Raw genomic sequence first — 17,406 nt, forward strand, 5'->3', positions numbered from 1 at the left:
AACATGATTAACATACCTCTTGGCAAACCATAGTGTAAGACTTATGTTTCTTATAATAGATAATTAATATTCAGAAATGATATGTAAGTATGATTCAACTCCTTCAAATTGAGCCTACAAAAGATAATCTTATGTTAACAATAAATATCTATGAGGAGTTCCATCAAATCAACAAGACTCATACATTTATCTTATTCAAAAACATGTAGCATCTTCCATTTTGACATGCATCTTTGGCTGAGATTGTTCACCCTTCAATGGAAGCTTAATTTCTTAATAACAAATCCCTATGACCTTCAAATATTTCCTTCACTTTTTCTATGAAATCGGTAATCTCAGTCCTATTAATATACCAAATGGATAGAAAAATAAACTACTATTAATAATAAAATTCACAATACCATCTTCTAGTTACTTCTTTAATAAAAACATCATCTAAGATTTTTTTTTAATAATCAAGTTTAAAAAAAATCAAACATGTTAATATTTCAAAAAAATTACCCAACTAATCATGTTTAGGGGTATTTTCCACGTAGGCGCTATCCCACATGGCGCCTCCTATTTTTTTTTTAAATTTTCTAGTTATCTGCGGATTTACCTGAGGATTTGGTGTTACTTGCGGGTTTAGTGCTACCTGCGGATTTACCTGCAGACCAAACATTAAATATTTTCGCAGATAAATTCACAAGTAATGCCAAATTCGCAAGTAAATCTGTAGGTAGTTGAAAAAATTATAAAAAAAAAAGGAGGCGCCACGTGGAAAATACCCCCAAACATGGTTAGTTGGGTAATATTTTTGAAATATTAATTTGTTTGGTATTTTTTTTTTTTTTAAAAATCTTCAAACTTTTAATATATATTTACAACTAACAAGAGATCAAAAATATAATTTACTATAACACATTATTATTAAAGTATGATATTTAAAATTAAAAGTTTAAAATTTTAAAAATAGTAATATAATCATTGGACTAACTTATACTTTTATGAAATGATAAAATGATATATTTTTATTAAATAGTATAAAAAAATTTACACTATCAATGCATCTTCGATAAACTCATAAATTTAATATGTACTAAAATAATTTTCAGAAGCTTGGTGATATAATAAAATTAATATGTACTAAAAATTTGTAAAAGTATTTCCAAATGAAAAGCTTTATATACAAGATTATATTGAGAAGCCTTATAAACAAGATTATATTGGTACAAAAACATAATTAACTAGTCAACAGTTTTATAAAAATATATAAAAGTTTAAAAAATTGGTGGAAAATTCACAAAAATATTCATAGAAAAATCTACAGAACATTCGTAAAAATATATAATTTCTTATTATAAACTTATCACAAATTTAAGGTATTGTCATAATGATAGGTTATCTGGTCCAATATAAGGTGGATAGTAGGTTCAATTTCTACTTTAGAAATTTTATTAGATTTTTATTTTCAATTTTCTTATACCTTTTTAAATTTATTTATTAAAATACAAATTGAAGAATTACATTAAATTAAAAAAAAAACTATCTTTTATTAAATTTTAAAAAATTACTATTATTTTTTTAAAAAATTAAAATCTATTAAATATTTTTGACAAAAAAACATTTTATTTTTAAATAAAAATACTTACATTAATTTATAATTCAAAATAAATTAAAATATAATACAAAATAAATTTCGCGACAAAATCTGCAGAAAATTTTCCTGCAGATATTTAATGTAGTTTGGTCTTTATTCAATAATAAGATTCTGCAGCAAAATCCGCAGAAAAGTTTCTTGCGACTTTACCTGCGGATTTTGTAATATAGGTAAGGTTTTTATTCGAATTAACTAATCCGCAGAGGGTGCAGTTACCGTGCATAGACAAAAATTTATGCACCATGCATAGATTATTATGGATCCTTGGATCATTGGATCAAATTCTTGACATCAATTGTTATTACTCAATACTCACCACTCAATACTCAATACTCAATACTGGATTAAAAACATGATCCAATGGCTTATGTAGGCTTATGCACGGTGCATAAGTAAAATCCTTATACATATTAGTCAAAGCCAACCGCAGATACTCCTGCGAAATTTTCTGCAAAGTCTTGATCCGCAGGAGAATAAATTTTGATTAATAAAGCCGTAAAAAAATCCACAGGTATACCTGTGGATTGTATTCCGTAGGAAATTCCGGAGGCAAACTATGTATTTCTAGTAGTGTGGTTTGTTTCACTTTTTTTTAGGAAAAAATGAGATATGCACTGACAGTGTAAAATTATTTTATACTGTCAATCAATCACCACTATGAATTATGTTAGATCAGACAATAAATTTTAAGTTATTGGCATGACATGACTGAATACTTTATTTCTATTAGTTGATAATGTAAAGCTATTTTATTTTACATTGTCAGTACATAATTATTAAACTTTTTTTTTTAAAATGATTGTCAACATATAATATACTTTTGTTAAAAAAAATTGTCAAGAATTTTTTGAAAGAAAGGTTACAAAAATTAGTCTAAATTTTTTAATTATATTTTGTTTTTAATTATAATTATAATTTTAAAATTTTACGGGTTAAATATGTTTGTAGTCCTCATAAATATCTTATATTTTACTTTAAGTTTTTCAAAAAGCTTCCTTCAAAGAATGATCCTCCTAAAATATTTATTCAAACTTTTGGTCCATCCTACAAATTAACGACGGTTTTTTCAACTTAGCGACAAAATTAGTGACGATTTAGCAACGATTTCTACTTAACTACTGATTCTAGTGACGATTTTAACAAGAGGGATCAAAAGTGTGGATAAAAATTTTTAGAAGGACCATTACTTCAAAAAAATATTTATAAAAATTAAAACCGAATTTAAGTTATTTATAGAGACAACCAATGTATTTAGCCCAACTTTTAATGACTGGCATTTATAACTTATGTTTTTTTACCACAACTTTAAAATAAATAAAAATTATCAAATTGAACTCAATTATTGTGGAGACATATATATTATAAAACTATTTATAAAAAATAATAAATTGACTCGATGCACATTATAAATCATTATAACAAAGTGTTATATTTTGCATGTTGTTTTATAATATTAATAAAATATTAAACTATTTTTCATTATACTCACAACTATTTATTACTTACTTTTCTCATTTTTCTCATGTTTATTTTCTATACCACTACTAATGAAATATTATTTTTGCAAAACAAATTATAATGCCGCTAAAAAGTTAGTAAGAAAAGAAAGCAGAGAGAAAGATGAGGAAAAGAAAGGAAAAAACTCTTGAAAAATGGAAGAATCATCATCATCATGATGAAAATCTTCATCTTATCTCATCTCAATGTTGGGTGAGAAAATGGTGTAAGAAAACAATCTAGAGGGGGTGAATAGACTTTTAAAAAAATAAAATTCAATCGTTTGTTTGAAAACAAAATATTAGAGGTTTTCAGAGTTGTGCGCGCAAAAGTTTTAAAGCAAAATAAAATGCATTATACTTGAATTGAATTTAAATCACTTAAATATTTAGTCAATGTACAAATATCACAAATTGAATTAATCATAATGCACAAGGTACTCAATTGATACCAATCATATAATCCACGCAAGTGATTACACAGTGATTCAATTTGCGAATCTAAGCTCAACAGGTTTTTCAGATTTTAATCACCACGAAAGTTCGATTATGTCATAATTCCAACAAAACATAATCTTAAGCAATAAATCTCTATCAATGCAATAAACTATAAACTACTCTATGAATTGAAATCCTAGGCATGCAATATACAATGAAATTTAAATGCAAGAGTAAAGGTAGAGAGATGACACATGGATTTATAGTGTTTCGACTATGTCGTCCTCGCGTGAGTCTACGTGCACTCTTCAACGGTTTCCCATTGGGACTTGCGTAGCTTCATTATATTTTAAAAAATATTTCAAGAGTTTGTACAATCACTAGTCCACAATAATACTGAAGAAAATAAAACTTCAATTCTGGATCTTGACGTGTATGTGGCTTTACCCCAAACTCTTATGCGCAATCTTTACTCGATGAACGCTTCAAGAATCTCCCAATATCACCAATTCTACTCCAATCCTTCGTCTGTAGCAATCAACCCTTTGATCTTACCGATTCTTTGAGCGGTGAATTGTCCGAAGATCTAAGAAGAACTCTGTCTTATCCGTAGCCTTCCACACAGTCACTACTAAGGCAATCTGGAGAGAAGCACCATCTTTTTTTCACACTGAAATTTATCAACACCAATGACAACTCCTAAATATTACAACAACCTAAAAATCTTGGGTTAAATAAATGTTACCCCTGCCATTATAGCGAGTTTTTATTTCAACCCATATAAGAATATTTTTTAAGATACCCCTTTACCAAATTCAGATTCCATCTTCAAAGACCCTATTGTTACTATTGCGATGTGTAAGTGATTCTTCCTGAGTGGCATTTTATGGCTGGCTAATTGGATTAAATATTGCTACGTATTATTTAAATCAAAAATTAAAATAAAAAGCAATGCCCTTGGTTCTTCTTCATCTTTAACCTGGGGTATTTTTGTTCTTATTCTTCCATCATAGTACGATTTTTCTTCTGATTCCGTTCTTCTTTTTCTTCTTCTTCTTCTGCCTATTACGATTTTGCATGTGAGGTAACATGGTTGGAAGAAACTCAATTGGAAGCAGCAGCACAACTACCGTTGGATTTCCATGTTTACCTAGGTGTGGATGCGATCGTGCAATGAAGATGTGGGTCTCTAACACAGTTCAAAACCATAATAGAAAATTATGGAAATGTCGCAACGCAGGGGTAAGAATCTTGTTTTTGTAAATGTTGTTTAAAATAAAAAATTGTTGTTTAAGATGTTAACATTTGTGTTAATGTTGTTTGTGTTTGTAGAATGGGAATAGTTGTGACCTATTTTTGTGGGATGATGAAATTGGAGACTCTATGAAAGGGAATTTTAATATTCAAGCATGTTGCCAAAAGTGTGAGATGACATATTTGAAATTAGAAACCACATTGAAGAAGTTTGAAAAAGCAAAGATGAAGGTTGAAGTCCAGAGGAAGATAAATTTCAAACAGAAAATGGCATTTGTGATCTCTTGGCTGATTTTTGCAATTTGATGTATTTCATGTGGTTTGATGTATTTGCAACTTATGCAGTCTGATGTATTTTCATCATGTTGGTGATTATGAAACTGATTGTAAAATTGCTTTGTATTAATGAAATGTTTAACTTTTTTGTCAATCAATGATTGTGATATAAGGTTTTGATATGATTAGTTCATAAGTTTGTAATTCACACTATAAGGGTTTGATATAATATAAGGTTTTGATATGTCAAAATGGCACCAAAAATGTGCATTAGCATTACAAAATGGCACAAATAATGTGCATTACAATCATTACAAAATGGCATTCAAGGTGTGCATAAGTCGTTACAAAATGTCACAAAAAGTGTGCATTACAGTCATTACATTAGGATATAAATAGATTACAAAAGGTCATAACATAGTGTGCACTACTTCTTTGATTTTTTCTTTGGAGATTTCTTTGTACCCTTCTTCGTAGCCTTCTTTGCATTATTGTCTCCAATGTCTTCTTGTGTCAAAATACCTTCTTCTTCTTCTTCTTCAGACAAATACATTGGTTGGTGACTTGAACCAGACCCAATGATTGGATTTTGAAACCATTTCAGTTTAATTCTCTCGCTTGACCTCTTTCTCACTGGTTTGGCTTGTTGCTTAACTTTAGCCTCGCCTTTCCTTTTGGTACTTGGTGAGCTGATGCTAGTTGTGTTTGCATAGTTGGATTTAGTGTATTGATGTCAAGTATGGTGGACATCATCTCATCAGAAATATCCCCAAACAATCATGTATCTGATGTGACTGCATCATGTTGACCTGCATCATGTTAATTTGTATCATGTTGACCTGCATCATGTTAATCTACATCATGTTTATTTCCTCATGTTGAGATGCATCCTATTGACCTGCAGTAGTTGGTTGGTTTTGTTAAGCAGAACCATGATGTTGACTTGCATCAGTTGGTTGATTAGCATTCACTTCAGTGGTTGCACTTGTACCTGCATCAAACTTCACATTTTTCTACAAACAATCCAAATGACATTCAAAATCAACAATAAAGACAATAATAACAATAACTTTCTGAACAAACAACAATACCCTTTTCTGAACAAACAAAAATACCTTTCTTTTCAAGGAATTTGGATCTTGTTTCTTGCTCTTGCATGACTGAACATTCTGTCCAGGCTTATCACACTTAGTACCTATATGATACACATGAAATCTTATTCTAGAACCTTCCTCACCAGACTCCCTAATACTTAGTACTTATATGATACACCAAGAAATATTCTTCTAGTACCTATATGATACACCAGGAAATCTTCTTCTAGCACCTTCTTGAACTTCAACTTTAGGCCACATTTCATGTCCATTAATGGGACTCGTAACAAATCTATAACAAATGGAATATTTTTCCCTAGAGTAACATTCATCAACAAACATTTCTAGATTCTATTGCCTAAAACTTAATGTTGCAACAACATGCCTACGAGGAATACCAACTAACGCCCAAAAATTACATGTGCAAGACCTTTTGGCAATGCTAACCATGAATTCTTGTTTGTTATAAGAATGAGTGACCTGGAATTTTTCATCCATAGCTCAAGTTGGCAACCAATGACCCCTCAGAGCCACCTCAGTATCCAATCTCTTTCTAGGAGTTGGCATAACCTTGTGTGGCCACTTTTCAAGTTTCCTGGAAGAAGTGTTGCACCTATTCATCAAGTATTTTCTAATTTATTCACACATGGTTAGTATAGGTTTATCCCTAGCTACTAAAATGGTGGCATTAAAAGACTTAGCAATATTTTTCATCAATTTATCACATTTAGGGTAAAAACTAAACGCATGCTTTCACCAATATTTTGAAGGTACTCCCATTAGCCATGTCCAAGCCTTTAGATCTACTTGTTTCAATCATTCATTTTTTGCACCCATCATTAATAGTAAGTTACCTTGGCTGCTCCCATCATGTGATCTGTTATTAATGATCCACCTCCAAACTTTTTCTTGAAGTTTGCATACAAATGTCTCCAACACAGCCTATGCTCTATTCTTTCAAATATCTCTTCAAATACTGCTACAAAACCTTGTAACAATGATGAAAATGAAACTTCTTTTAAAATAGCTAAAAGTTGATAATGAGAAATATGAAAACATAATGAGAAGTATGAACAAAAAGTAATAACAGTTGAAAATGACCAACCTTTTGCTGATTTGAAATAAAGACATGTCTATTGTCTTTTCCAACATCTTCCATTAACAACTGTATAAACCACCTCCAGCTATCTTTTGTTTCTGTTTCCATAACACCAAAGGCCAATGGGAAATATTGGTTATTGGGGTCCCTACCCAAAGCTATTAAAAGTTGACCACCATATTTGGTCTTTAAATGGCACCCATCAACCCCAATAAATGGTCTCCATCCATTTATGAATCCTTTTTTACATCAATCAAGTCAAAAGTAAAAAGATTCAAACCTTGGTTGAATTGATAGGATTGGTCTGTCAATGTTGATATTCAAAGTATTCATAGCATTTACCCTTTGCAACTCAGCAGCATATCTCCATAAGTTTGCATATTGCTTATATTCATCTCCTTCAATTATCTTCTTTGCTATCAACTTTGTTTTCCAGGCCCTAGCCACAGTAATTCCCACAGAGTAATTTTGTCTCATGTCTTGAATAATATCACGTTGGTATAATTTTCTAGACTCAACAACTCCTCTTTGAGATTCTTGCTGGTCAGGTTGGCAAAGCTAAGAGTAATCCTTATCTAAAATAGACACCTAATGTTCTTTCGGATTACGTGGTCCTGGCCTAACCAAGATGAAAGGAACTAGAGGACCTAGCATAAATGATGCCCAGTGAGAATCACTAAGGATACCCACACCTCTAGCAGGCTTCAAGGAAGTTTTTCCTTAAGAAATTGGCTGTGAGAGCCAAGGAAAAATCCTTCTCATCCTAGACGGAGGAGGAACATTGACCGACAATGAATTTTTGAAGCACTAGCAACATTTGGAAGGACTCGGAGTCTCCATTTTATTTAAATGATTGCTTTCTCGTTATTCATTGAATATGCAAATAACAAATACCAAATCTAAGAGCATTATAGACAACCAAATTGACGGTAGGGGGCAAGAGTACCAGAAGCTTACAAAAAATAACCTTCTTCTCCTACTTGGTACGAGCGTCCATTAGCAGGTGGGTTTCAACAAGCCGCTTCATACATTTCTTTGAAGTTTCATCCTAGGGAGTGACATCCCTGACATAACCTAACTCTTTGACGAAAGTGACAACCCGTTTCTTCAAATAAAGCCCTTCCTGGGGAAAATCACTCTCTTTGTAGACATATGATTCATTACCCGTTAGGAAATGACCTTTGTACCAGTACTTATGAAACAGATCGGTACACCTGTCTTCTCTCTCATCCCTATGGTATATATTGTTGCATGGGCCTCTTTATGGAGAATAACAACCAAGAAGGGCCAATTTTCGAGTTGCTTCATGCTCTCCTAAAGCACTCTAAAACAACTAATAACCTGCACTAGAGTTGTCAAGCCCTGGCCTTGCTTCGGGTTTATTGAACTACGTTATACTATGAAAAGATGGAAGAAAATGGATAAAAGGGCTTTCCCCCTAATATCCGAACCCGTACTAGAAGATTTTAATATACACCTAACTCACGGGGTTTAGTTGAGAAGGAATAATCATCAATTGACTTAAAACCTCTATCTCGAAGTTGTTGAAGAGCAGGCAAAGACCCGAGATTGAAAAGGTGCAATGATAGAAAGGAATGACGCATCCTCCATACTCACTGCAAATCTTTTTGTTTTCCTTGGGGGTTAATACACCACAATCCGAAGAAGGACCTACATCTAGAAAGACCCAATCAAGACTACCTTCTCGAGCAAAAATAGATGCATTATTGAAATGACAGGATCAACCCAAAAAGCAAAAATATCTTCTTTTGATTTTTGAATCATGATAAGAACTACTTTCTTCAGTTACAAAAAAATATATGTTGGAGAAATACATGTGACAATGAAGCAAAAGTAATGTTTCAAAAAACCGCAGAACTGACTCTTTAGAGATTGCATGACGACTTACCAAAAAGTAATAAGCATTATCAACGCTCCAGATAGCCTGAGGAAGACACTCGAGTATTTCGGTTTCCAAAAATCATTTTGATAGAATCTACAAAAATACATTTTTAGCATAGGGCGCATTTAAGGAGCGAATTTCCATGGACATCAAAGTCACCTCTTAGCTTTACATTCAAGTCAGGACGTGGCCGACACGAAAGGGAGAATATGACAAAAGTCCTTGCAATATCAAGCATAGACAAGGGCTTGAAGGGCAAGTGTTTTGGGCTGGCAAGAAGGGCCAATGACCACAGCACAAAGAAGGCAATAATTCACCAGTTCACGCTCGTAGCATAAGAGTGTTACATTGTGGAAGAGCGTAGGAGATCTAGATCCAAGAGACACCCATCGACTCCCTGCATCCTACGCTTGAACAAAAACAAGTTGTTACAATAGCATAAATATATAAAGGAAAAACGTGTCTTCTCCATATACACAATTTCAAATTTTAAACTTCACTCACTCATCTTACTTAGATACTGACTTAATCATTAAAGTATTAACTTTGTAGTTAGTTTTTCTCCCTCACTGCATCAAAAACTCAACTCTATTATTACACCTTGCAATCTCCAATACATGATTAACTCTTATTCCTTAATGAAATAAGGAAAATTTTGACTATTAAAATTCTTATAAAGTTTTACGGACTTAATTACTAAACTTTTACAATTTTGACCATTAAAACTTTGATTTATCTCATATTTCCCTAAGGGTAAAATAGTGTTTTCACCAACCTATAGAAGGATCATGTGAGATAATGTCGCTAAAAAGTCATGGCGTGCTAGCTGGACAGGCATCTCATTTGCCAGTCAATTATTAAATTTCGTTCGCAATTTGTCCTCAACTTTGATTGGTCATTTATCACGCAAGGCATCTTTCCCAAAACGATAATAACTGAAACAAAATCGAAATTGGTATTGTCCATACAAACTAAAGTGAAGTCATCCAATATGTCAATCCAATAAATCCCATATTTCTTCTTTAAAAAATAAAATAACAACCCAATCCCTTCATTATAAATAGTGCAGCTTAGTGATTGTGGAAATCATCATTATTATTAGAGAGAGATGGCAGAGCTTTTTGTGAAGCAGGGAGAGGAATATGCAAATGCAAGGCCAAGTTATCCACCACAACTCTTTCAATTTATAGCTTCAAAGACTCCTTCTCACAACCTTGTTTGGGATGTCGCCACCGGTAGTGGCCAAGCCGCAAAATCTGTATGCTCTCTCTTTCATATCTGTATTAGAGACTGACACAGATATTTGTGATTATATTTATTTTATTTATTTTTAAAATTATTATCAGTGTTAATATGTCTGTGTCGTGTTTCTGATATTCCTGCTTTGTTGCTAACAAATCCTAATTCATGATTTCAGTTAGCTGATTTATACAAGAATGTGATAGCTACAGATGTTAGTGAAAAACAACTTGAATTTGCAACAAAACTCCCTAATGTGCAATACAAACACACCCCATCAACCATGTCCATTCCTGAGGTTGAACAAATTGTAGCACCACAAGGATCCATAGACCTTGTCACTATTGCTCAAGGACTTCATTGGTTCAACCTCCCAAATTTCTATAACCAAGTCAAACATGTACTCAAAAAACCTCATGGAGTCATTGCTGCTTGGTGTTACTTTTTGCCAAGAATTAGTGATCAAGTAGACACTGTCTTTGATCAATTCTATTATAACGATTCAAAACCTTATTGGGATTCGGCGCGTAAATTGGTCGAAGACAATTATAAAAGCATTGATTTTCCTTTTGAGGTAGTGGACGGAGTTGATCATACGGGACCGTTTGAGTTTGTTACGGAGACATTGATGAGCTTTGATGGTTTGTTAACTTATATAAGATCATGGTCGGCTTATCAGACAGCTAAGGAGAAAGGAGTTGAGCTTCTTCGGGAGGATGTTGTTGAAAAATTTAAGGTTGCTTGGGGGGAAGATCTTGGCCCTAAAACTGCTAAGTTTCCGATTTATCTTAGAATTGGAAAAGTTGGAAATGTTTGAACATGTTGATAGTTCTATTTAAAGAGCACCATTTGAGATGTGTCAATAAATCTTTGAAGCTTGGGAATTTTGTGCACCTAATTGACACATTCAATTTCAAACTCATAACCTACGCATCAAAAAGTTAACTACAATGCTTGTAACTGAAATTACAGAAGTTAGTAGTTTAACTCTAGTGGGTAGGAACAGCTTTTATGTTAGATTCAGCTTAAAAAATAAGCAATCAGATTTGATTTGATTTTCTACATTTAGCAACTTTTCATTAGTCTACAATTTTTATTTTACCTTTATTAATCTTTTGGCATTTTGATAATAAGCATTTTTATTTGGACACCCCAACACAAATTTAATTTATTTTTGGTATATTTCTCTTCTCAAATCTATCACATTATTCTCTTTTATACGTTTCTTAATTGAAGTGTAAATAATATATCGATATCAAAAGATTTTTTTATTAACAAAAAAAAACATTTTTTTATTAGTTTTCAATAAAATATTCTAAGGGGATTTATTTCTATAAAAAATTTAAGATCATTTAAGATATTTTAATTTGTATTCAACATATTTTTAATAGTTTCTATTATCACTTTTTGCTCGGGTGTTTGAGACAAAAAAACTTAATTATGATATTATGATGAAGAGAAAAGGGGAATGCTTCGGAAATATTTTTAAAAAATCTATAAATATTTTTAAAATTTTTTTTTTTCAAAACAAATTAGTATTTGTCCATTTATTTTTTTTCAAAACACTTTTCTCTCTCCCCCACCACAGTCCCAAACAAATTCATTTCTATTTCTATTTTTCAAAACACATATTCATTTCTATTTTTCAAAACACTTTTCTCTCTCCCCCACCACAGTCCCAAACAAATTAGTATTTGTCCATTTATTTTTTTTTAATATGTAACTAACTAACGAGTCTAACATATAAAAAATGGTTAATGTATTTTTTTAGTTCCTTAACTTAATTTAATGTTTCACTTTAGTTCTTTAACTAAAAAATGTTACAGTCTCTTAAAAATGGTTTCGTTAGTTTAATTGGTCATTTCCGTTAAAACTTGTTAAAAAACTTTAACTTTTACCTAAATGACAATCTAGTTGCATTTTTTGAACTATTACCTATGTGACTTTATTCTTATAATATTCCTCTATTTATCTCCTCTCTTCCCAAAACCATAACCGCCATCTTCTCTCTTTTTCCGTATCCACAAACTCTTCATGGCGACCAACATCCACTGTTAGAACAAGATTTGTTCTTATCAATTATCTTAGTTTTGATGATAACAATAATATGAATTTTGCTTAAGATAATATGGTACTCTAATCCAATGCAATTTCCCTTTCAGGAAATATATATAAAGAGTACGCATAATTCAGCGCTCAGAAGTTGTGTCTCAAATGGTTCAGCATGCAACATCAGAACATGGTCTGGCAAGACATCAGAAGATGGTCGAAGCAGAATCAGAACATGGGTCTATGGAAGCATCAGAAGAACAAGAGATCAGAAGCACTGAAGCTCAGAAGATGGTATCACGCTCAGAAGCACTTCAAGATCAGAAGATCAGAAGATGCTATGCACCAAGCTGTTTGACTCTGATGATATTCAAACGTTATATTCACAAACATCAGATCAGAAGAAAGTACAGGTGGCAAGCTACGCTGACTGACAAAAGGAACGTTAAAAGCTATTAAAGGCTATGTCAGTAGACACAGCGTGAACAAGGCTCGAGGTAGTTGACAAAAGCGTATAACATTAAATGCAATGCTGTACGGAACACGCAAAGCATTAAATGCATTCAACGGTCATCTTCTCAACGCCTATAAATATGAAGTTCTGATGAGAAGCAAGCAAAAACGATTCTGCACCAAAACAACTTATATCAAACTTGCTGAAACTCTGTTCAAATCTAAACTCAGAATCTTCATCTTCATCAAAGCTCACTACATTGCTGTTGTAATATATTAGTGAGATTAAGCTTAAACGATTAAGAGAAATATCACAGTTGTGATTATCGCTTTTAAGAAGCATTTGTAATACTCTTAGATTGATTACATTAAGTTGTAAGGAACTAGAGTGATCGTGTGATCAGTATACTCTAGGAAGTCTTAGCAGTTGGCTGAGCAGATTGTAACTAGAGTGATCGTGTTGATCAGTAGACTCTAGAAAAGTCTTAGAGGGTATCTAAGCAGTTGTTCCTGGAGTGATCAAGTTGTGATCAGAAGACTCTGGAAGACTTAGTCGTGGACTAAGTGGAAAACCATTGTAATCCGTGCGATTAGTGGATTAAATCCTCAGGTTGAGGTAAATCATCTCTGCGGGGGTGGACTGGAGTAGCTTCGTTAACAGCGAACCAGGATAAAAATAATTGTGCAATTTATTTTTATCGTCCAAGATTTAAAGTCACACTTATTCAATCCCCCCCTTTCTAAGTGTTTTTCTATCCTTCAATTGGCATCAGAGCGCCGGTTCTAAGGTGCAAGCACTTAACCGTGTTTAGAAAAGATTCAGGAAGAGAAAAACGCTTCAGTAAAAGATGGTTGATGAAAGTGAAAAGTCTACACCTACACCTGCATCTACATCTGGCTCTGCTGAGCAATACAACGGTAACAATGGTTATACTAGACCGCCGGTATTTGATGGTGAAAACTTTGAATACTGGAAAGATAAACTGGAAAGTTACTTTCTGGGTCTAGATGGTGATCTATGGGATCTTCTGATGGATGGTTACAAACATCCTGTAAATGCCAGAGGCGTAAAGCTAACAAGGCAAGAAATGGATGATGATCAGAAAAAGCTTTTCAGGAATCATCATAAATGCAGAACTGTTTTGCTGAATGCTATCTCTCATGCTGAGTATGAGAAGATATCTAACAGGGAAACGGCCTATGACATATATGAGTCCTTGAAAATGACTCATGAAGGAAATGCTCAAGTCAAGGAGACTAAAGCTCTAGCCTTAATCCAGAAGTATGAAGCCTTCAAGATGGAGGATGATGAAGACATTGAAAAGATGTTTTCGAGATTTCAAACTCTGACTGCTGGATTGAGAGTTCTTGACAAAGGATACACCAAGGCTGATCATGTGAAGAAGATCATCAGAAGCTTACCCAGAAGATGGGGTCCTATGGTGACTGCATTCAAGATTGCAAAAAATCTGAATGAAGTTTCTCTGGAAGAGCTGATCAGTGCCTTGAGAAGCCATGAGATTGAGCTGGATGCAAATGAGCCTCAAAAGAAAGGTAAATCTATTGCATTAAAATCTAATATCAAGAAATGCACTAACGCTTTTCAGGCCAAAGAAGAAGATCCTGAAGAATCAGAATCTGAAGAAGAAGATGAACTGTCCATGATTTCCAGAAGGGTAAATCAACTCTGGAAGAGCAAGCAAAGGAAGTTCAGAGGCTTCAGAAGTTCAAAGAGATTTGAACATGGAGAATCTTCTGATGACAGAAGATCTGACAAGAAGAAGGTCATGTGCTATGAATGCAATGAACCAGGACACTTCAGGAATGAATGTCCAAATCTTCAGAAGGAGAATCCCAAGAAGAAGTTTCATAAGAAGAAAGGTCTTATGGCAACCTGGGATGAGTCAGAAGATGATTCAGAAGATGAGCAGGCCAACTGTGCGCTGATGGCGACAGAAGATGACGGATCAGAATCTACATCAGAATCAGATTCTGAAGAGGTATTTTCTGAACTTACTAGAGATGAGTTAGTTTCCGGTCTAACTGAACTTCTGGAACTCAAGTCTCAGATTAGTCTCAAATACAAAAAGCTGAAAAAGCTATTTGAATTTGAAACAAAGAGGCTTGAATTGGAGAATTCTAAATTAAAAGAAAAACTTTTAAAATTATCCAATAATGTTGGATCCCCTTCTGATTCAGAAAAATCCACTCCTAGTCTAAACCATATTCTGAAAGAATATGATTTAAGTTTCAGGAAGTTCTTATCTAGAAGTATTGGCAGAAGTCAGCTAGCTTCTATGATATATGCTGTGTCTGGAAACAAAAGAGTCGGCATTGGTTATGAGGGTGAAACCCCATACAAACTTGAACCTGTTGATGAAATGAAACTCACATACAAGCCATTGTATGATCAGTTCAAGTATGGCCACTCTCATGATATTAGGCACACTTCACATGCACAAAGTTTTCACATAACACACACCAAGAAGCATGTGACACAACCTAGGAAATATCATGAAACTCATATTAAAAATTATCATGCTGTTCCTCCTATTGCTTATAATGTCAAACCCAAGTTCAATCAGAACTTGAGAAAATCTAACAAAAAAGGACCCAAGAAAATGTGGGTACCTAAGGATAAGATTATTCCTATTGCAGATATCCTTGGCTGCAAGAAGGACAAAGCACAACATGTCATGGTACCTGGACTCTGGATGCTCACGACACATGACAGGAAGAAGGTCTATGTTCCAAGACCTGGTGCTTAAGTCTGGAGGAGAAGTCAAGTTTGGAGGAGATCAGAAGGGCAAGATAATTGGCTCTGGAACTATAAAGTCTGGTAACTCTCCTTCCATTTCTAATGTACTTCTTGTAGAAGGATTAACTCATAACCTCTTATCTATCAGTCAATTAAGTGACAATGGTTATGATATAATCTTCAATCAAAAGTCTTGCAAGGCTGTAAATCAGAAGGATGGCTCAATCCTATTTACAGGCAAGAGGAAGAACAACATTTATAAGACAGATCTGCAAGATCTTATGAGTCAGAAGGTGACTTGTCTTATGTCTGTTTCTGAAGAGCAGTGGGTCTGGCACAGAAGATTAGGTCATGTTAGTTTGAGAAAGATTTCTCAGATTAACAAACTGGATCTGGTCAGAGGACTCCCTAATCTGAAATTCAAATCAGATGCTCTTTGTGAAGCATGTCAAAAGGGCAAGTTCTCCAAACCTGCATTCAAGTCCAAGAATGTTGTTTCTACCTCAAGGCCATTAGAACTCTTGCACATTGATCTGTTTGGACCAGTCAAAACAGCATCTGTCAGAGGAAAGAAATATGGATTAGTCATCGTAGATGATTATAGTCGCTGGACGTGGGTAAAATTCTTGAAACACAAGGATGAGACTCATTCAGTGTTCTTTGATTTCTGCATTCAGATTCAATCTGAAAAAGAGTGTAAAATCATAAAGGTCAGAAGTGATCATGGTGGTGAATTTGAGAACAGATCCTTTGAAGAGTTCTTCAAAGAAAATGGTATTGCCCATGATTTCTCTTGTCCTAGAACTCCACAACAAAATGGAGTTGTAGAGCGAAAGAATAGGACTCTGCAAGAAATGGCCAGAACCATGATCAATGAAACCAATATGGCTAAGCATTTCTGGGCAGAAGCAATTAACACTGCATGCTATATTCAGAATAGAATCTCTATCAGACCTATTCTAAATAAGACTCCCTATGAATTGTGGAAGAATAGAAAGCCCAACATTTCATATTTCCATCCTTTTGGATGTGTATGCTTTATTCTGAACACTAAAGATTATCTTGGTAAGTTTGATTCCAAAGCACAGAAATGTTTCCTTCTTGGATATTCTGAACGCTCAAAAGGCTACAGAGTATACAATACTGAAACATTGATTGTGGAAGAATCAATCAATATCAGGTTTGATGATAAGCTTGGTTCTGAAAAACCAAAGCAGTTTGATAATTTTGCAGATTGTGATATTGATATATCAGAAGTTGTTGAGCCAAGAAGCAACGCATCAGAAGCAGAGCTTCTCAGAAGCAAAGAATCTGAAGATCAAGTATCAGCTTCTCTGGAGGATCTAAGTATTTCTGAAGAACCGTCTGTCAGAAGATCATCCAGACTCATCTCTGGTCATTCAGAAGATGTCATTCTTGGAAAGAAGGATGATCCAATCAGAACAAGAGCATTCCTTAGGAACAATGCAGACTGTCAATTAGGTCTTGTATCTTTGATCGAGCCAACTTCTGTTGATCATGCTCTAGAAGATCCAGACTGGATAATTGCTATGCAAGAAGAACTGAATCAGTTTACAAGGAATGATGTTTGGGATCTTGTTCCTAGACCAGATGGATTCAATATAATTGGTACAAAATGGGTCTTCAGAAACAAGCTCAGTGAGAAAGGTGAAGTGGTAAGGAACAAAGCCAGACTGGTGGCTCAGGG

At 33.7% G+C, this 17,406-nt stretch overlaps 1 protein-coding gene across 1 annotated transcript; it reads left to right on the forward strand.

Moving 5' to 3' along the window:
- The first annotated feature begins 10,215 nt into the window (after window positions 1-10,215).
- On the forward strand, window positions 10,216-11,502 carry LOC131610012 (uncharacterized). The gene is made up of 2 exons (XM_058881863.1): window positions 10,216-10,457; window positions 10,617-11,502. The coding sequence occupies exons 1-2, from the start codon at window positions 10,308-10,310 to the stop codon at window positions 11,253-11,255; spliced, it is 789 nt and encodes a 262-aa protein (XP_058737846.1). The 5' UTR covers window positions 10,216-10,307; the 3' UTR covers window positions 11,256-11,502.
- Window positions 11,503-17,406: the final 5,904 nt, after the last annotated feature.

This window comes from Vicia villosa, linkage group LG6 (genome assembly GCF_029867415.1).
Source record: "Vicia villosa cultivar HV-30 ecotype Madison, WI linkage group LG6, Vvil1.0, whole genome shotgun sequence".
Classification (NCBI taxonomy): Eukaryota; Viridiplantae; Streptophyta; class Magnoliopsida; order Fabales; family Fabaceae; genus Vicia; species Vicia villosa.

Excerpts from the sequence above, each read along its gene's own strand:
- LOC131610012 (XM_058881863.1), top strand. The coding sequence starts at position 10,308 with ATGGCAGAGCTTTTTGTGAAGCAGGGAGAGGAATATGCAAATGCAAGG. Across the intron at positions 10,458-10,616 it reads GTGGCCAAGCCGCAAAATCT|TTAGCTGATTTATACAAGAA; the intron begins GTATGCTCTCTC and ends TCATGATTTCAG.